At 37.3% G+C, this 21,107-nt stretch overlaps 1 protein-coding gene across 1 annotated transcript in view; it reads left to right on the top strand.

The window, feature by feature from the left end:
* LOC139716960 (alsin-like) overlaps positions 1-19,827 on the top strand; it is a 56,756-nt gene extending 36,929 nt beyond the window's left edge. Inside the window, exons 15-27 of the mRNA XM_071628485.1 lie at positions 1,053-1,118; positions 2,630-2,728; positions 3,176-3,446; positions 4,581-4,658; positions 5,769-5,890; positions 6,699-6,869; positions 7,862-7,967; positions 8,859-9,016; positions 10,451-10,612; positions 11,440-11,619; positions 14,280-14,325; positions 14,951-15,159; positions 17,449-19,827. Coding sequence (XP_071484586.1) covers positions 1,053-1,118; positions 2,630-2,728; positions 3,176-3,446; positions 4,581-4,658; positions 5,769-5,890; positions 6,699-6,869; positions 7,862-7,967; positions 8,859-9,016; positions 10,451-10,612; positions 11,440-11,619; positions 14,280-14,325; positions 14,951-15,159; positions 17,449-17,590 — 1,810 coding nt within the window. The 3' untranslated portion in view covers positions 17,591-19,827. The remainder of the gene's footprint in view (positions 1-1,052; positions 1,119-2,629; positions 2,729-3,175; positions 3,447-4,580; positions 4,659-5,768; positions 5,891-6,698; positions 6,870-7,861; positions 7,968-8,858; positions 9,017-10,450; positions 10,613-11,439; positions 11,620-14,279; positions 14,326-14,950; positions 15,160-17,448) is intronic.
* The last annotated feature ends 1,280 nt before the right edge of the window (positions 19,828-21,107 follow it).

Below are 21,107 nucleotides of genomic sequence, written 5' to 3'. Positions count from 1 at the left end.
TTTTGTGGAAGGTTTAACAACTCATCCAAATTCCTTCTTTAGGCTTGACAGACTGACAATCACTATCCTTGTGTGAGAAGTGGATGTTAATAATGCTCAAGACATCAAGGATTTCTCAGATGACAGACTTTATTTTTACCAATTTTAATCCAAAACACTTTTAATGGACATTCAATTACTCTTACATCAGGCTGAAGGCAACAGGTGATTGCTATACTATTAACATCAGAGCCATGTGACCAAGATCAGTTATGTGCCATTACCTTTAAATCATTCCCAACTGGATTTTGCCAAGTATCAAAACTGTGCACTTGCATTTCAACAATGCATGGTTCCCTCCTTATAAGGAATTTTCCATTTTTTGCCCTTTAATTTTAAGTCACTGACCTCATTCACTAATTCACTGCTTTATGTTTCAGTAAATATGACACCTGGTATGCTGTAAATGGGCTAGGAACAAGCGTTTATACTTAATACCCTGTTTTCTATGAAAGATGTTGGTCTTTCATGCAATATGGACATCTTTTTATACTACCTGTATTCTGTCGATCTCTATTGCTGTCATGAAAATTCCTGTCTATATATTCCAGCACTCTAATGATTTGCCCAATTGAATCTTTGTAGTAAAATATGCAGATACCTTTTTGATGGTTATATTGATACAATATGCTGTAAAACATCTAGGTATGGCAGTTGTTGAATAGTAAAGGTAGGGTCTCAAGTCAGTTTTCTACATAGTGTGAGTTGCAAGGTTTTAGATTGTTCAAAAACTGTGGAATGTACTGCAATGTGTTTCTGTGTCTTTATGATTTTTGCATAACTTACTCATTATGGAGCATGGTCCAAACTATTTTGTAAAGGTTTCATACCAGTTTTGATGAAATAAATCATTGATGTTAGCCTCACATGACTTTGAAAACATAACAGCTCTGTTTATATGTAATAAGAGCATCTTAGTGCTCTAGATGAATGGATTTGCATTGTAGCTGAGCTCATTTCATTACAACTTTTTTGCTCATATTTTGCTTGTTTGCTGTGTTGTCTTCTGACAGGGGCATTCTAAGATGGCCAGATGGTAAGAAGTATACTGGCAACTTTCTGCAAGGTCTGCAACAAGGGTGAGGATGCACTTGTTTGAACGACATTGATCTTATCATATTGTAATGTGGTCAAAGCCTCAAATCAGGATTTCAGATATCTCTCTAACAAATTACAACATTCCAAGTGTATTTGAGGCTTTCAATTTTGAGTTATCTGTCTCAACCACTGTTTTATTAATCAGAGCCCTTTTGTCCATAAGCCTCTGAAACATGTAGTTGTAAGGTTTTCTGTCAAACAATTTGGATGTTACAAATTTGATTAAAGGAAACCAAGGCCTAAATATGAATATGAATTGAGTGAAAACAGCAATATTTGTAGAACACATCAGTGAAAGTTTGAGGAAAATCAGACAATTGATTCAAGAGTTATGAATTTGTAAAGATTCTGTGCTGTCATTGCTGGATAAGAAGATTACTACAGTTCAATTTGAATTTTTTTTTTTGAAGAAAATATATGAAGAGTTCCACAAAATTTCACTTTTCACGGAAGTGCACATTCCCTCGACCTCTTATGTTAAGCAGGGCTCGACACTAACGGTGGCCCGGTGGCCCAGGGCCACCAAAAACGCATGTTGGGCCACCAAAATTTCAGAAATGAAGAATTTGGTAGCCTGATCGGGCCACCAAAAAAGGTCGGATGTTTGCCTTTGGGCCACCAAAAATAAAAGTTAGTGTGGAGCCCTGTGTTAAGGGTAATATTCCCCCAGCTTTCTGAAAGAGGTAAGTCAAGTGCTCTTTCATTACACTGGTAAAGTACAAATATGTTGAATTTTCTCTCCTAATCCATGATGAGGTCATGAAGCATAGTAGTCTCATTATCCAGTGGTGCAGGCTCCAAAACTTTAAAAATTCATAACATTTTAATCAATTGTCTGATTTTCCTCAAACTTTCACTGATGCGTTCTCATAATATTGCTGCTTTCACTCAATTCACATTTAAATTTAGGCTTTGGATTCCTTTAATCAAATTGTAATTTCCATATAAATATTCTTTTGATTGTTTTTGAAAGTAAGACCATGAAAATTTGAATTTTAGTTTGAATCATTTCTACTGACTTGTCTTTCAAAAATTTGCCTCTGTGACAGGGCTTCAGGTTTGACCAATTAGATCGATATTCAATACCTAAACATCCAGCAATTATGATTCGAGATATCTTAACTTATGACCAATGCATTCAGTATTTTGATTTAAGGTATGCCACTACTGTCAGTGAAATCTCAAATGTTTTGTGCTTATTCCTTCAATTGAAAAAGTGAGGAAAAAGATGAAATATGTTTGTTGTGCCTTTCAGGAAAAATAAATGTCTGTGATATTCTAAAATAGACAAAGAACTACATGTTTAAACATACTAGTCAATTGTCACCCCACTCCACACACCACTCACACTATAACACATACAGATAGAAATAAGATTACAGCTAGTTTCTCATTGTTTGTGTTTTACCCCACAATTAGTCATTCACAATTTTGTCCAATATACCCAGTAAAATTCATGTGACACAATGTTTATCACCATTTTTGTTTCCAGTCATGGTGTTCTCACCATACCAGGTCCAGATCCATCACAGCAGGAAGTCTATGAAGGCCAGTGGCATGATGGGAGAATGCATGGTGTTGGTGTTCTAAGGTATAGTATACAATCAGGTTTATCTTGATAAGAATATGAGTGAAATGGGTCTAAGTTTGTTACATATATTATAATTAGTAGTGTCAAGCACATTGTAAAATTTGATGACACAGAATTGCTTGATTTGAACTTTGTTTAGCACACTTTGCGTGTTCCGTGAGTTAGAATCACACTGAGAGTACATGCCTGTATTAAGATGTCTAACCAAATAGAATAGAAGTTTGATTATACTGCATACTATAAATATCAAGTGACTGTGCAGGTATTTTGTGGAACAAGACTATGCATAGACAAACTATTATTTATGTGAAAATGAAAATTGAATAGGTGGGATTGTTAGGCACATAATCCTGCTCTGTCATGAACTCTGTTACCAATCCCCTCCAAACTTGTGAATGCAGCTGTAAGTTTTCTCTGTGATAAAAGCCAGTCTCTGCTCTCTGTCAGATACCACAATGGATCAGTATATCAAGGGGAATTCCAAGATGGTGTACTGCATGGGCATGGCACTCTTCAAATTGGCAATACTGCTGTGCAAGACATCTACATTGGTGAGTGGCGAAATGGCAAGCGTCACGGCTATGGTGTCATCGATGACAACTCACGTGGAGAGAAGTACATGGGAATGTGGCACGATGACCATCGTCATGGCAACGGGCTTGTCATCACCCTAAGTGGGATCTACTATGAGGCAGTGTTTTCTCACAACAAAATGAGCGTAAGTTGTCATTTTGTCTTCCTGGTGTTTGACATGTGGAAACAATCATTACTTTTCCTCATGATTTTCAATAGATTCTACTTCTTGGTAAGGCTATTTTACATAAGTCAGGATTCCACTTTTATAAAAGCATCTTTTAAATGTCCTTTGTTTTCGTAGTGAGAAATGTGAAATGCCTGTTGGATGTTTTGAGCATTCATTGTTAAGTTCCTTGTAGGAGTCCATGGATAGCTTAAGTGTAAATGATTGTATGATGTGTCTTGTGTCCCCATGCATCATGCATTTTTCGTCGTATTGTGAGCATGTAAAGTAGTGCTAATTTGTTATGTCTTTGTACCTTGTGTGTGTATTCTATTTTGCAAATAGGATTATGGCTATTACAGTAGTCTCTGCATGTATAGTACTGTAGTGTTGGGCAGAGCACCTGATTTTACGGGAGAGCATGTCTCATTCACATCACAGATATCACACACTAAATTGCTGTATAGACATGTGTAGTGATTAGCGTGTTTCTTTGTGTAGTTTGGGTAGTGTGTGTGTGGTACCGGTGCTGGTGCAAAAGTTTACACTTGGCATGCATAGATACATGTATGTCAACTTGTAGTGATACAGTGAATCTCTTCTACATTGTACATTTAAGTCATGTTTAAACATACATTGTATACCTATCACCTCTCAGCACCTGACAGTTTTTTCAGAATCTATATTTACCATCCATTGTAAAGACTTTCCAAAGGAAACCGTGCAAATAGATTAGGTTTGTCTGGACAATTTCTATCCTTTCTTTACCCTTTCTTAACATTGATGTAGGGCATTTTGTCAATTAGTTTCCACCCATTACAAGGAAATGTCTACAAGATTATCAGGTAAATGTCACATGCATCAGAACTATTTGTTCACCCTGCATGTCAATTAAGCATGGTACTGAATGAAACGGTACCAAAATATGCTAAAACTGTGTACCTACTATAATGTATTAGAGCCTCCTGCTGCTGGCGATTGAGTTTTGATACTGACAATATTGAATGATTGTCATAATCTGTTTGCTGCTGTTCTATAAGACCATAATTTTCCTGTGATTCAAGAAATTACTCAGTAAATTGTCTGCATGGTGTGTGTACTCTCTCTTACCAGGGGTCAGGTGTCCTTGTGACGGAGGATGGCACGTGTTACGAGGGGGAACTTGCTACAGGACCAACACTAAATGGAAAGGTGTGATAACTGGCAGGGAAAATAAAATGCTAGGGTGTTTAATATTGCATTGGTGAATAAAAGGCCCATTGTACATAAATGGTACAATATGATTAGTCTCTCATGTTTTGAGTGCAGCATTTAGTTAGGTTGAGTTTAATGCCAACTATTAACTGCCATACCTATAGTGCTGATAACCAGATGATAATCAAAATAGTTTTATTCTTGCGGTAGTTTTTTGTTACTCATACATGTCATTGTCATGCACAGACACACACTATGTTCAACTATCCAGCATTGCATATGATGCTAGTTTGTATGTGTGATAACGTTACCATTCAAAATTGAATTCCCCATGTGTTATCATAAATGTATTTAGTGCTGATGATTGGGAATATTCAGACAAAGTAAATTATAGAAATTGTATTGTCAAACTGAAATGATAATCGATATGATCAAAGTGTTTGTAGTGTGGGTGGTTAGTAGTCGATGTTGCTAACCTTTTTAATTTGTTTTACATCTTATTTCATAATACCATGCATTCAAAGAGCTCACATCAGTGAACAAGATAAAGATTGAAAAGATAATGTGTGATAGAGAGTGACCATATGAACACTGTAAATGAGGATGTCGTCATAATCCTTTTCCAATGTGTACTGTAAAAGTGGATATTTTCGCGCGAGTAATTTTTCATGTTTGGCCGGGTAAGATGAATTTTGCATGTTCTTAATCCCACAGAATCAGGACGTTGACTACTGGAACATATGGCATGCAAAAATATTTGTGTGCTTTTATTTTCGCGCTAGCTTCTGGTTGCGCGAAATGCGCGAAAATTTCCGCACCGCGAAAATTTACACTTTTACAGTGTACTGTATTATGAACATGACCATGGAAGGAATATTTAACTTATGTCCAGATGGGAACAGATAGGTTAGTTGCATATTTATTGTCATACTTGGAGGGTAAAAATGCATTGTTGTTTCTTAATCATCAATATTACTCTCAAGATTCTACACAACAGTAACAGTAACTGAAGGAGTATGCAGTCTTGTTCTCAGTGGTGATAAATTTCATGCATGTTACGACAGGTGTTTAAAAATGTTGAAGTGAATGTTTATGTTTCTACCTCAGGGGACCCTTACACTCCCTAATGGTGATGTGCTTGAGGGAACTTTCAACGGCCTGTGGGGGGATGGTGTGAAGATCAATGGCACGTTTAATAAAGGCATGCAGGAGGTATCAAAGAGGCTGTGGTGAGTGCCATGAGTTGTGGCTATCCCAACATGAAGGATTACTCTCTGTACAAAATTTGTTTTAGCTATTCCTTCCTAGATTCCATCCAAATATCAAAATGACATTGAATCATTCTCATGTTCTAGATAAGGTCTCTGTATGTGCAAACTTCTAAGGGCACCATACTTGAAATAATTCTTGAAAAAAAAAAATGGCTTCTATTTCTTTATGAGTATACAAAATTACACAGTTTAGATCTTCATGTATGTGTTGTAAATTCGGAAGGGGAAAATAGTTGCTTTGTGCAAAGTCTATTGAGGTGAGATGTATTTCATGGTTGGGTAGAAAACAAAATCTCTCATATTATTTCACAGTGTGGGAATTTTCATGATATTTATTCAAAAAGCAACATATAAAAATGAACACATTATATAAAGTAAAATTTCAAGGAGAATCACATCGTCAATGACCTATGCCGAGAAAGAAATGAGTAACTGAAGGAAAATCAAGATTGTAATCTATTTTTACATGAGAGACACTATACATCTTCCTTATAGGGAATAATACAGTCTGGTTGAATAACAGCTTTGTTTGGTTGTTTGTTCAGTTTACCATGTAGATATATCAAAATCATCAGAGTCTTACACTGTATGATTCCACTTTGCTCTAAAGAATCACAATGCAGCCATATTGTCACCATTCTATCCAAGGCAGGCTAGCGGATGAACTGAACCAAACTCATAATGAATGCAATAGAATAAGAACATCTGTGATGTGAAGTATTTTGGTCTAATGTGACTTTATTTCTGTGTCCTTTGGTAATGGCAGTGCTATTGGCAGACATACAGTGCCCCCAGACCAGAAGTGGGAGGACATATTCCGGCAATGCAGGAGTCTGCTTGGCTTTGTTGACAGTGTCCAACCAGACTCACACAAGGCATGGGAAGCTATAGCAGTAGCACTCTCCACTGGACAAAGACATCAGGATACATGTGACCAGTAAGAGAGAGTGGTCATACAGAACACAGTCCTATGCATCCTATTTTCTGAGTATAGAGAAACAGACAGCATTTGGTGTCATTTAGTAAGGATCAAATTTACTTTTGAACGAACATTTATACCACATGGATCTGTAAACGTAGAGTGAATAATCACAACCACTCATTAAACTTACTTTAATTATCTAAAATTGCATGTTTCTTTGTTGCATTGGAAATGTGTTGAGCATAAAAGAACATATGAGGATTTTTAAAAAATTTTACATCCCATTATACATGTTATGCCATCTCTGGAATAGATCAGTTGAGAATAAGTGAGGCTTACAAGATGGGGTTCAACCTTTACACTTCTTGTGAAGAAAATGAATCAACACTCATACATGTAGCTCATCCTACCCCAGTCTAACATACTAAGTACTCCCGTTCCTTGTAAGAATAAGGGAATAATTGTGAACCAGAGCTCCATTTAATACACCAATTCAACTGGAAGAGTCTCTCCCTCTCTCTCATATCCTCAAGATGTTTGTCATGCTCTTTAGATAATTTGACACAAATGAAGAGATGACTGTGACTTGTACTGTGGGAGAAAAGGGAATTTTTGATAGTCTCATCCAGCCAGAGCTTCCGAAATTACCAGGAGCCTTTTTGAAGAATGTGCATTTGAACTAATACTGAACTTTGTGTAGTAGTATTTCTCAGAGCATATTAAAGGGATGCAAGCCTACAAACTTATTCGATGCATTGTTTGTTTGATTAACCATAGAAAAGTTTACAGATTGTTACGACAATGATAGTATTTCACAAGAAGTTAACAAAACTACAGTGTAAGTGTGATTGTGCAGCATAATTTCTTGGAATATAAAAAGGACCCTTAATGCCTTGGCCTGGCTTTGTCTCTAGAAATATGAAGACATGAAGGGTATTATTTCAGTAAGATTAGTTAAAGGATGAAGTGTATCAATATGAATGTTTCATATTCCATCTCCTCGGTAGCATGGGACGTCGTGTGTCAATTGAAGGCCTGGAGAGGATACCAGTGCACAACAGAGGAAAGATCACCCCAAGTGACTACAAAGCTATACAGGATTACCTCACTAAGGTGACAGAAAAAAAAAATAATTAAAAAAACACTCTAGTTGCGTGCTATGATGGCAAGCTTGATCAATAGATAGGGTATGCCTACAGAAAAAAAAAAAAGTTCTGCAGTTTGAGGTCTAGACCTGTCGAGCCAGTGATGTGTATAATCATGTCCACACATCCACAGTAGATTAATGCCAACATCATGGGATGTTCCTCAGATAACTAGGAATGTTAGTTTAATCACATCAGTGGGGTATATCATGCCAAATAAAAGCAAACTCAATTTGTGCTTGATTAAATGGCTGGTCAGCAAAAGAAGAATGTAAGATTCAAAGCAGTTCAAAATATGTGACTTTGGCAAACTGCTTTTTCAAGTGCAAACATTCTCTTGTTTTAGGTTTATAGGAAATAATGCTAGCCCCATGTATACATACACCTCTTTCATGAAGTAGTGAGTTTTAGAAAATGCCTCTTCTGCAAGTGTAATGTTATGTCTTATTTAAATGTCCCATGTGGTGTCTGTCATGTGAGATAGACAATATATGTTGTGGATACACTGATGTCATTGATGCACTCATCCAGTATCACATTTAACCTTTTTATGTAATGAAGAATCTATAATGTCCATCTTATGCAGATTAGCAAGGTTGGGTCAGGGAGATCTAAAGTGTTATACATGCTCTACTAACGTTACTTTATGTTTGGAGATAACCTGTTGCTTGGAGAGAAGAAGGCTTTTCGTTAAAGTGGTACCTTACTGTACATCACTTTTATTGGTAGTTCATTATCATTCATGGCTATCCATCATGCAACATATTTCCTTTTATTGTCGTATCAGTCCTGTCATGTTTTGTATGTGTGCTGAAGGTAAGAGTGAATGTGAAACTAGAAATGTTTATGTTTCTGTTAGGCCTTTGATCACCCACTGCATCCATTGGGGAGACTGGTGGACAACCTGGTCAATGTCTACCGAGCCACGTATATTGGTGTGGGGGCTCATCACTGGCTGCTTCCGTTTGCTGTGGCTGAGATACACTCTTATGTCAATAGACTCTACAGCCTCCTCAGGTGAGAGTCTCTATGTGGTTGGATGTTTCGTAGACAAGGTCATTGCACTTTGTTTGTAATGCCTGTATCCACAACTCTCACTCACATTAGATTAGATGTAACATTACCCCAATTCACTTTGCAGGCATCAGCAGGTGAAGTACATTCAACAATGATCTTAGAGAAGGTGTGAAATTCTTGTCTGAATGTTGGATGGTACAGCAGTCTAGATTTCCCCTAATATGGTGCTTTATGAATCATATATGCCATCTGATCTGCACACAGCCTGCAACTTATATGGGTGTGTTTATCTTTTTCTACTGTGTATGATGTATATCAGAGACATGTTCCAGTTTCATTTTAATGTGTTTGAGGTACAGTAGTCCTTAAGATTCACTGGGTGATTTCAAGTTCGGTGCTAGTGCTAGTGCTAGTGCTAGCCCCCGAATAACAGCGTTAAATCGAGCTCCAACACCGACGGTCAGATTAACGAGGCGATACCGATCAAAATTATCGATCACCAGCACTAGGTGTTGGAATCACAGCACCGCGAGCTCCGCGGGAATTGCGCGACGAAAAAAGTGATTGCGCGTGATTACAGTCAAATATTCAAAGATGTAGCCATAATTGCTTAGTTTTAGGGACATAGTGGGGAAGAAATATTAAAATGCCACAAATTTCATCCACTCCCCAAAATACAACTATCTTAATTTTGCTCCCAGGCTCAGATTTATGAAGCCATGTCGAGAGTGTTCGTGTACGTTACGTGGGCGACCACTGCATTAGCATAGACTTTGCACGTAAAACGTGCATCTATTATGGACGTGAATATGAGTCTCGCACGGCAACGCTAACACCAGCACCGAACTTGAAATGACGAAAATGTTAATCCCTAGGGGCTAGTGTTAGTCAATGGCGAAAAAGCACGTAAATCGCTAACACAATCGGCGGAGCTCGGTTCAGCAGACGACATTCAACACCGAGCCCAGCACCAGCAATCGGAAATACGTCATAATTTTGAGGTCAACTCCCAACACTGACGTGATTTCAAGTTCGGTTTTATCGCCGGTGCTAAGTGCTGAGATAGCACTAGCACTAGCACTAGCACCGAACTTGAAATCACCCACTGTCAGATGTTATAAGTTTACACAGTGACTGACAGCTATAAGCCTGATAAGGTGAACTCGTCTTGTGTAAGTGAACAGCTAGAGATTGCAAGCAAGCTCATGAGCTGCTGCAGCAAATGTTACTAATTGGAATATTCTATGTAAAGGAAACATTACTTGGATTAATGACATCATGTTTTTGGTGCTTTTAGCATCACAGCATGATTGAATGGAAAATATGACAATCAGCCATCATAAGTAGGCCTATTGGGCTTGAGTCTTTCTTGTCTGACAAGCTGTACCGCTGATGTTGTTACAACCTTTTATGTCTGTGTCAATGATTTGTCAGAGTGCTGTTCCCTGAGCTCCCTGGAGAGGAACCACGAGTCATATCTCCCATGCAGGAGCAGGCTCCTACCTTCCACTACTACTATGACTATGGAGATTCACAGCCAGGTGGGAACCAGACCACACCCCACACCATACCTAAAGAGAAAGAACCAGATGACATGTAAGTGGTGATATTCAACCATTCAAAAAATTGTTATTTTTAGTGTTATTGAATTCTAACTCAGTACAAGAACTGTAACTTTCACCCTTGTTTTTTTTTTTCTTGTTTTGTTTTGTTTTGTTTTGTTTTCTTGTTTTCTTGTTGTTGTTTTTTTAGGGGAGAGGTTTCATCTAAAATTTACTTATCCTCATGCAGTTAAGATGCTGCATTATACAACTTATATGTTGTGTCATATTATTTGAAACATGTCATTTGAAACTCACAGCTAGCTATAAATTTCTTAATACCTAGATACTCTTCAATGGTCATGCCAAGTGCAAATTTATTCAAATTATACTGTTTGTCTTTATGTAGTGCCAAGAAAGATTTGACTTGCTTGATATAGCAGAGATCTTATCGTGATTTGTTTTTTCTGTTGAAAGTGTCAAATTTCTTTCCTTTCATTAAACATGAAAAATGATGCCACTATCAAGTGATAGCTTTCCTGTATTTGAAATGATTTTTGCTGCCATTTTATACTTTCACAGGCCAGGCTCTAGCAATGAACTCTCTTGCATCATTCATTTCATAATAGCGGTAGAAATGACGGTGATTTTTTTTTTCATTAATCTTTTGCAATGTTCATATGCAAGGAATTCAAGATGTTCTTACAGATAATTATTGATAATGCAAAATATCTTTACTTGCAGAGATGAACATCATAAACATAAATGGCATTAAGGATGGTGTAAAGTGACAGATAATTCTATCACGTAAAAATCATGGACTTGCTTGTTTCCACATACCAGGTACTAAATTACTTCACTTTATTTTTGTGTATTTACTAGTTCTCACCAAATCACCAGTGAGGGCCTCCTTCATCCCTCACTGCTGCCACGCCTCTACCCTGTTATCTTCACTCTGTATGCACTGCGTAATGAGAAGGAGGATGAGCACTACAGGGATCGGCTTGTGAGACTGAACAAGCAGTCTGACCTGGGCCTCATGGCCTACCTTGGAGTGGACCAGTGAGTGTAGTCAGTCTCTTGATGTGAATTGATGAACTTCTCTCTGAGGAGCTCAGGAGTCATGTTTCATGTTTACAGGACAGTTAATATCACATCAAAACTCCTCAGACATGATACAAGCCTTTAAACATATCAGAGTGGCAAGAATTTGAATCTATTTTGGGGCTTAAAATGATCCATACACAGATCATGTAGGTAGAATATTAGCTCATTGGTACACATTCACAACCCACATCCATTACCACTAACTCTTACATGTACATACATCTTGGCATCTTGGACTTGCAATATTGATGCGATGAAAAAATGCATACATTGAATATTAATGTCACATATGTGACTGCCCGGCTCATGACCCACAAAAAGTCACAGATTAGGATTCTCTGTAATGGACCAAAACAGTCATTTGTGTTGATCGACTCCAATATTTTAAGTTTGTCTTAACTGGGAGAGTAAAAACAAAAACAAAAACAGAATCGAAATTGATATATTAGTAGTTTTTCTGCACCATTTTTTTCTTCAGACAGGCGCTGCTTTCACTGTGATTCATTGATAGTTCTGCACAGCATGCCTTTTAATAGTGACCCTAATCTTTAACCCTAAAAAGACTGGGCTATTCTGGTAGCTTGAAAGACTGGGGGGGGGGGGGGGGGGGGGGGGGAACTTTGCACATTGGTAGTGTGCAATGTAATCTACAAGATCGTGTTTTTAAATTTTAGAAAATAGTCTTCTTTTTTTTTTATTTTGATTAATTATGATAATTTATGCGAGAAATCAGAATCTTTCATCTAAATCAGTAAATAAAGCTCCAAAAGTGCTCATTTTTGGTATGATTATTCTTTATGGCATTCTTAGCAAATGTACTTGAAAAAAAATTCGGTATCAAAATTAATTTCTTATTTATTTTATTGTTTCATGAATTTCTTATGTATTTCTTTGTTTTTTCGACCTTTTGTTTTTGTTGTTTTTTGTAACAAAATTTGTCACAGACAGTTTTTGAAGCATAATACTCCTAAAACAAACTAATTTTAGCCATTGAGAGTAAAAATAAGCATATTTATATGAACCATGTGAAAAAACTCAATTTGCATTGACTTTGTACACAAAATCACATTTTTTAGCCATTTTTGGCCTCACATGCATGTACAAAAAGTCATGTAACTTCAGAACCGTACCCCCGGGTGTCACAAATTTGGTGTCAAAATGTGCGGGAAACTCAAAAGAAAAAAGTCATGGAGCATCGTGCCGAGAGCATTGCGCGTTGCAGAGTAATCGTGCGAAATGTCGAGGGGGGGGGGGCCTCCAAGGCCCCCCCCCCCCCCCCCCCAGTGCAGTTAGGGTTAAATCCTCTTTTCTCCCTTTTCTATGAAACTGCACCTCCTAACTCTCTTGTATGGCAATCACTTTGTGAATGGGTTAGGATGGTCCAATTTTAACAAGTTATATATCATTTTAAAGCTTAGAGCTTCTCTTTTAAAATGTGTAGAAAAGTGACAATTTATTTTGGTGGGTTCTAAGCCAGGCAGAGTCATATGTGACCGTGCATCTCAAAACGAACAAAAGGTCGCACACACTGATTTTGTGTGAGGACTGAAAATAGGTGAAGTGGGTCAACCTAGCCGATCTTGACTTTTTCATATTATCTGAAAGGGCAAGTCTTCTTCTACATTATGCTAAAATTTGGGATCATAAAACGGGCAGGAAGGTGTGTTTTTAAGCAGTTTATCTCGAATATTTTTCGGTAGAATAGTGTGTTTAGGTGTGTTTTTAGAGTCCCCTTTTTATTTCTTAAAGACCTTGCACACACTCTTCACTTTCAACTCTCATAACTTTTGACAAGATAATGCTACTGCTTTGAAAGTTGGCATTAAGTATGGACAGAATGTGCTAATGAGGCATGCTAAATTTCAATTTAATTTGATAATCCCTTCATTGTTGTTAATCCGGTGGTTAACATCTAGTTTTTTGTCTCATTCATCGTAAATCCAGCACGGCTTGGTAAAGATTAAGTGCTTGAATAGACACTGTACTTCCGAGCCCCTTTTCTCAGTTCACACTTTTCCTTAGTGTATGCTTTTTTTCTGAAATTTAGATAGGATAGGAAAGTCCATTGCATTTGAGTTATACATCATTTTAAAGCTTAAAGTCTGCTCTTTCAGAATATGCTCTTAACTAAAATTTCATGTCTGGCGACTTTTTGTTTGTTTTGTGATGCAGGGTGACATATATTGACGATGTTTGTTTGTTTGGTAAATAAATTTCATTTCATTCTGTACTCCTACGTTGTGTGCTTGAGTAATGATGACTATGATAATAAATCATCTAATCATCTACTACATTCTTGTGTTTGCACATCTCCCTCCATGCATGTAGGATGAGCTCAAGATAGGCTTGAGTCTAAATGTAGGTGCACATCCTCATGATTTATGTGATTTTATGTTTTACTGCATTGTTATGTCACCACCCTATTAACACTGTTGCAGAGAATGTGGTACTCTAATTGGCAGAGTCAGTTGAGTGCATAAACCTCACAGAAAGTGTCATTTTCTAATTATCATTATCTGCAATGAATGCTTCTGCAAAAATTCATGCCAAAAGTATGCAGCTGTGTATGAGTTTGATTAAAAATATGATGTTACAATTTGTCTCTTTTGTCATAGAAAATTCTGGAGACTGGATGAAAGTACTCTCTCCAATCCAGGCAAGGTAAGTATCACCTTGATAGATTCAGAATTATCATTTTCTTATATGCATCGTGTGAAGTTGATATACCCCTGACTTCCATCTTTCACATTAATAGTGATGTGTGCTCACATACTCAGATTTTACATGCCATGAAATTATACACCAGGTAGTCCTGTCCCTTCAAAACCTAAGGAAGGAAGAAAAATGCAAAGAAGGCAAACAGCAGTGGCCTGAAATTAGGCACACTAGTAGCAAAATCACACTTTAGTCATGTACAAACTGAAATACTACTGGTATTCTGATATTTGCTGGTTTAAGATCTTTTATAAGAAAATTTCATCCAGGATGCATTTATGTCAATACTTCCTACTCTCCGTGTGCTCACTCAGTCTTAGTCATAACCAGATAGCACATTGGAGAGTGAATTACTTGCACCTTTTTGATTGCAGCATAGTACAGGGTGTATGTACAGTGTACATGTGTATATATTCAGTTTTCATAGGAAAGCAGTGAACATAACTTGTGCAGTATCCACAAGAAGATATCATGACAGGACAAATGAGATCAATAATGATTATTTTGCAGCTGACATTTGCATTATACATTTGTACTTGTAAAATTCTTGTTTGATGTTGTTCATAAACAGTTGACAGAGATGAAGGATGCTTCATTCCTGGAGGCTATTGAAAGTCTGCAGAACCTGAGCACCACCTTTTGTCCCATAGACAAGCTACATGTCATTGAAGCTTCCTTTGAGGGCATCAACAATGTCGTCAATGCACAGCAGAGTGAGGGTCACATATGGTCCATGGACGACTTGTTCCCAGTGTTCCAGTATGTCGTCGTCAGAGCCAGGTACAAAGTTCTTTCTTTGAGAGATACAATATCAGGGGATGAAAGCTGAGAAGGATTAATTACATTTGCAGCTTTCTTTAATACCAAACTCTAAATGTTCCCTGATAGTGACTCATGACATCTCTGAGCGGTCATGAAGTCAAAATGGCAGCATTTAAAATGAATGATCTTATGACCTTTGATGGAGTATTTTGGATAGGAGGTTAAGAATGAACAGTGATATGAAACATTGATTGCATTCTGGGGACGAACAGGGGATCACATTTTCAAATTTCACATTACCATGATTTTTGTCTCGCCCACTGGAGGTGAAGGCGAGACTAAGGGATCCAAATGGCGTCCGTCCGTCGTCCGTCCGTCGTCCGTCTGTCGTCCGTCACAAATGTTAAAGTTTACCTGCAAGACTCTCTTATGATGCATAACTTGGCAACTGTTACAGCAATGGCAGCCGCACTTGGGTGATAGAAGCACTAGGGGTATCTTCATGTTATGGTGTTGTCAGAGGTCATGTGATGTCAAAGGTCATTTGAGGTCATATATTAAAGAGTGTGCAAGACTCTTTTCTATGTTAAAGTTTACCTGCAAGATTCTCTTTTGACAAATAACTTCACATAAGTTGCTTTGATTACAACCTAACTTGGGTCATAGATGCACTGGGGGTACCTTCATGTTATGGTGCCGTTGGAGGTCACAGGATAAGGTCAAAGGTCATTTGAGGTCATACGTTAAAGTTTACTTGCAAGACTCTCTTATCACATGTAACTCGACACATGTTGCTACAATGGCAATCAAACTTGGGTGATGGATGCACTGGGGGTACCTTCATGTTATGGTGCCGTAAGAGGTCACATGATAAGGTCAAATGTCATTTGAGGTCATACGTTAAAGTTTACTTGCAAGACTCTTATCACACGTAACTCAGCACATGTTGCTACAATGGCAATCAAACTTCGGTGATGGTAGATGTCTCTTGGGAAGTTGAAGGTAACCACAAGGTCAAAGGTTACAGACAGGGGTCAACGAACTTTTAGGGCCCAATGTTAAGTTTTTAGGGCGCATTTCGTTTATGGCTCATAACTTTTGATCCCTTTGTCCGTTTGTGACCAAACTTGGATGGAAGATGTCCCTTGGGGAGGTGAAGGTCGTCACAAGGTCAAAGGTCACAGACAGGGTCAACAAACTTTTAGGGCCCAATGTTATGTTTTTAGGGCGCGTTTTGATTGTGGCTCATAACTTTTGATCCCTATGTCCGTTGGTAGATGTCCCTTGGGGAGTTAAAGGTCATCACAAGGTCAAAGGTCACAGAAAGGGGTCAACAAATTTTTAGGGCCCAATGTTAAGTTTTTATGGCGCGTTTCGATTATGGCTCATTACTTTTGATCCCTTTGTCTGTTTGTGACCAAACTTGGATGATAAATGTCCCTTAGGGTGTTGAAGGTCACCACAAGGTCAAAGGTCATAAGCAGGTCAATTAACTTCTTGGAGTTATAAAAAATATTAATTCCTTGTACGCGAATGGGCGAGACACAATTTGGCAATTGCATTTTTTTTTCTTCTATCTCTCGGGGAAACTATTCAAGTGAATATAGTAGATTTCAATTTCTTTCTCACTGCCTTATAAAATGTTAAATCTTATTCTATCGTAGTGCAATATTTCATACACTGCCTACACCCGTACTAATAGATGTACTCTACTGTCCCCTGTTAAATGTGTATGAGAGTCTTGTTGTGATGGTATTATTAAAATGAGCACAAGGGAGAGTGGAGTAATCAGCATGTAATGAGGGGAAGTAGTGTTCAGCCTTTTGATTAACAGTCAACCATTCTGGTTAACAGAAATTTTCATATCTCTTCAGGGTTGATTTGATAATATGATATTAGTACTTGTGTTCATAACCACTCTGCAGCAATTGCTATAAACTGTTCCTAAATCTGGGACTAAGATGTTAAGAAATTGATATGATGATGTTACATATCCAGTTGTTTCTTCTCTTAAATACCAGGATTGCCTAGTGTGAAGGGGATTTCACATCAGGGGGGCATTTCATGAAACGATTTGTCTGATATTTTTCCCGAAAACTGTTATAAGCTACTGAAATCCTTGCATCTGATTGGCTGAGAGCAAATTTGTCCGACAAGTTCGTCGGACAAAACGCTTCATGAAATGCCCCCCCACCCCCCGAAAAGCAATGGAGATGTGTGTCCGAACATTGCATAAAATTAATCCAGATCAAAAAAATCAGGCATTGTACATATTGTATGCTGAATGTCTTATTTCCTCTTGTTTAGGATACCCCACCTAGGATCTGAAATCCAGTTCATTGATGACATGATGGACCCAAACCTCATCCATGGGAAGCTTGGTATCATGTTCACCACCCTCAAAGCCTGCTACATGCACACCAAGAACGACAACCTCAAAATGCTGTGACACCAGAAACAAGTGACATCAAGTATATTGTGAGATGGAGTTGATGTGTGAATGGTTAAGTTTGTTGCTTTCGATTCTCTCTTCTTTTTGCCCCAGCCACTAAAATCCACAGTGAAACCTATATATTATAACATGATAATTCACAACCGCGAAACATGGCACAATTATTTGAGCAATGGGGACTGCTGCAGCTGAGATGCCATTTTAATATAATGGACATGATTGACTAATTGTAATGGCTGCAACCAATATTGCAATACCTAGGCAGGAAAAAAGAGGAGTGTGATTGTAATAACATTCTTTCGTTATGTATTACCCAATCACATATTTGTCACTATAGGCTTCAGGACTATGCTGTAATCTTTATCACACTAGTTTGCAACTACACATAGTTCATTTGGAACATGCTGCTATGTATGAATGATGTTGTCACAGAAGTAATTGTGACAATATCGAATCCCACATTTATTGAGAGGCTTCTGATTACAGTTGAATTCCTTGACTGTAATACACAGAGAATGCAGACATCCTGCCATACAGATGGAGCATAGAATCTGTGTGGTACATGTACACATATTCTGTCATTATTCTATGTACTTACTTACACTGTAAATGGACAAAGGTCCTGCAATGGAAAACAAATGGTTAAAAATCAAACAAAGCTAAAATGTGGGTTGTAATGTTGGGTGTGGTAGGTTGTCATGAAGTTGCATTTCTTTCGTTAAATGCTACTTTCTATGCAAGAGGCCTCTTGAGAATAAGGCAAACTATGAAAATTTCCCTAAATTCTGTGTTTTTGGAACCACTTGCTCAAATGATGCCAAAGTGGGAAGACGGGTAGACCTTTGCCATACAATGTGCCATAATGTAGTGGTATACTGTCTTTAAAAAATCCATTTTGCCTAGCCATGACATCACATATTGTAGGATCTTCCTTTGATGATTCCCCTCATTTTTGTCTTTGGATTTTAAATCCAATCAAATTCCTTTAATATTTGATTTGTCAGAAATGCAAATGTCAAAGTTTAGGTCAGTTCAAACAATTTGCTGGTTAGGCACTCTAAGCACATATATAAAAGAAATACAATTCAATTGGTCTTATTTTGATGCTCTTATTGAGTACCGAAATATGCAGTATCCTAGTGTTTACTGGAATGTGACGTCATAATCACAGTTGGAATGCCTGTGACACACCTGTGAGTCAGACTGCTAGTAAATGCCTTTTATGCTCAATGCTCAGTATGCTGTGTTTCATGTGCACATCACACAATATGATAGTGATGCCAGGGATGTCAGTTTATGATGTTATTCTGCCCGGACACAGGATAAATTGAGCTGATCTACTTATGGAGCAAAGACCATGTGTCTTTCTGTGTACTTAATATTTCCACAGAATAAGGAGTTCTTAATTAGAAAATTTGTTAGACATATATATTGTTCTTATTGCAGGATCTTTCACTGTCTGGTTTAATCAAATTATCATTAAATTAGCTCCTCAAATTCATGAAGATTGTCAAGAAAAGTAATACAGATTCAGCCGCAAAACTGTGTACTGTGTATCATTGCATAAAATAAAGAAGCATCGTATGTGTATATATGCATGTAACAAGATACCAAGTCTGCACCAAGTATCTATAATCGTATTATACCAAATCTATAATAAACTGAGACCTATGTTTAAATGAATCCTAAAGAGATGTAGTAGTACATGTATCTATATGGCATTCAGAACATAAGTACCAGTGTGTATGGTTGCATAGTGAATGATCATCATGGTATGCCAGCCTGTAGCAAACAACATGTAAACAGCATGTACATGTAGGTGAATATTACAGTTGTATCTGTGTCTATAAAATTGCAAGAAAGTTTGTGATTTGTCTGTATGTGTCTGTTGTTGTGTGTATATATGTAAGCATATGAGGTTGGTAATAAGGCCTTTGCAGTGACGATGTAGTTTGAGTGGTGTGCCAAACTTTTTAAATGGTTTCATGTCTCTATTTCATTAACCAGCTGCCTCCAAGATTTGTTATATCTCTATGAAGTTAATACATGACACACCCTCATTCTTGTATCATATGATGACTTTCATTGTTAAACAGGTTTGACAAAGTCCTGTAGTCTAGCCTGTCTTTATGTATATCAATATTTCGTTATCACCATGCAATCTGAAAAAATGAACTTTGTAAATGTGTTGAGTGCAATTTTTCTCAGTATCCATTCCTTCTTTTTTTTTTAAATTCATCCTTTTTCTTATGGTGTCATTTTTTTATAGTGGTTTCTCGTAGACTAATACTATTGATTTAATAATTTGATGATTTAGGAAACTATTGTACACAGTGTTTTATAAGTTAAGGTATATGATTTTCCCATTGGGTGTTTTTTAGTCCTGAGTGATTACTTATCCATAGAGCAATCCATTGTTGCAATCCATTGTGTTGATGTGTTCTGTAGACACACATGACACATTCATTTGTTGTGTTTAAATGTCTATTGAAAATTGTACATCTTGTTTGTGTAATATAATGCATGCAAAGATAACCTTCATGGTGTAGGGTATAGTTGTGAGATACGACTGGTAAGTGGTAAGCAGTAAACATGTAGAAAACCCCTCATAGGTTTCTAATACACATGATATTGTTGTGCCATCAATGGTTGTACACATACAGCTTGATCGATAGACTGTAGGAAGTGAATTATACCCTACACTATGAAGTGATGGCATCAATACTTTTTGTCTTGCATATTTTCATTACTTGTATACATTGTAGATAAGTTTTTGACTATTTCTTTAAGTGGAATGTACTTTTTTTATATATTTATTAGAATCAGAATGACAAAGGTTAACATCTCTGTAGATATTTACAAAGCATCAAACAATTATAATATTTTGTGTTATGGGTTTTAAGCATAGGTTAGAACATGATGTAAAGATCACTCTTGTACATCACGGGGCAGTCTGTATTGCCTGATGTGAATTTGTCAAGTGCAAGAGTTTCATTTCCATCTGATGTATCACAAGCGCTACAAAAGTTGTTTCCACATATGCCCCGTGGGACAGAAGGGAAATCACTTACCTGGACTGAGCATGTCTCACTTAAAGGTTTTCTGTATCACAGGTATTAGTAACTACTAAGTTGTTGCATTATTGATGGGGAATTCGTAGATGTCACTCTTTTTTTTTTTCACTGAAAAGAAGAAAAATCAAGAATGATATTGATTTGAAAAGAAAATACACCCAAAAATAGATTGGTTGATTACCGAAGTGACATGATGTCACTAGGGACATTTGCTCTAGCTGAGCAAGCTTGATAATAAGTGCTCAGCATTTTTGTTGCCATGAAGTTTTCACTAACTAAAGCAAATTTAAGAGGAATAAATTGGTGGACTAAAATATTAATACTATATTTTTTTGTGTGATACAGAAAACCATAGGTGTGAATGTAGCCATTTAGTTTTCCAGCAGAATTTGCTGCACAAATAGTGTGGTTGGTACATGTGTATGTATGTTTGCTTTGTG

This window comes from Diadema antillarum, unplaced genomic scaffold (genome assembly GCF_040938485.1).
Source record: "Diadema antillarum isolate AM-2024a unplaced genomic scaffold, OU_Dant_1.0 scf00000071, whole genome shotgun sequence".
NCBI lineage: Eukaryota > Metazoa > Echinodermata > Echinoidea > Diadematoida > Diadematidae > Diadema > Diadema antillarum.
The sequence above is the reverse complement of the archived record's forward strand: the minus strand, read 5'-3'. Positions and strand labels throughout refer to the sequence as shown.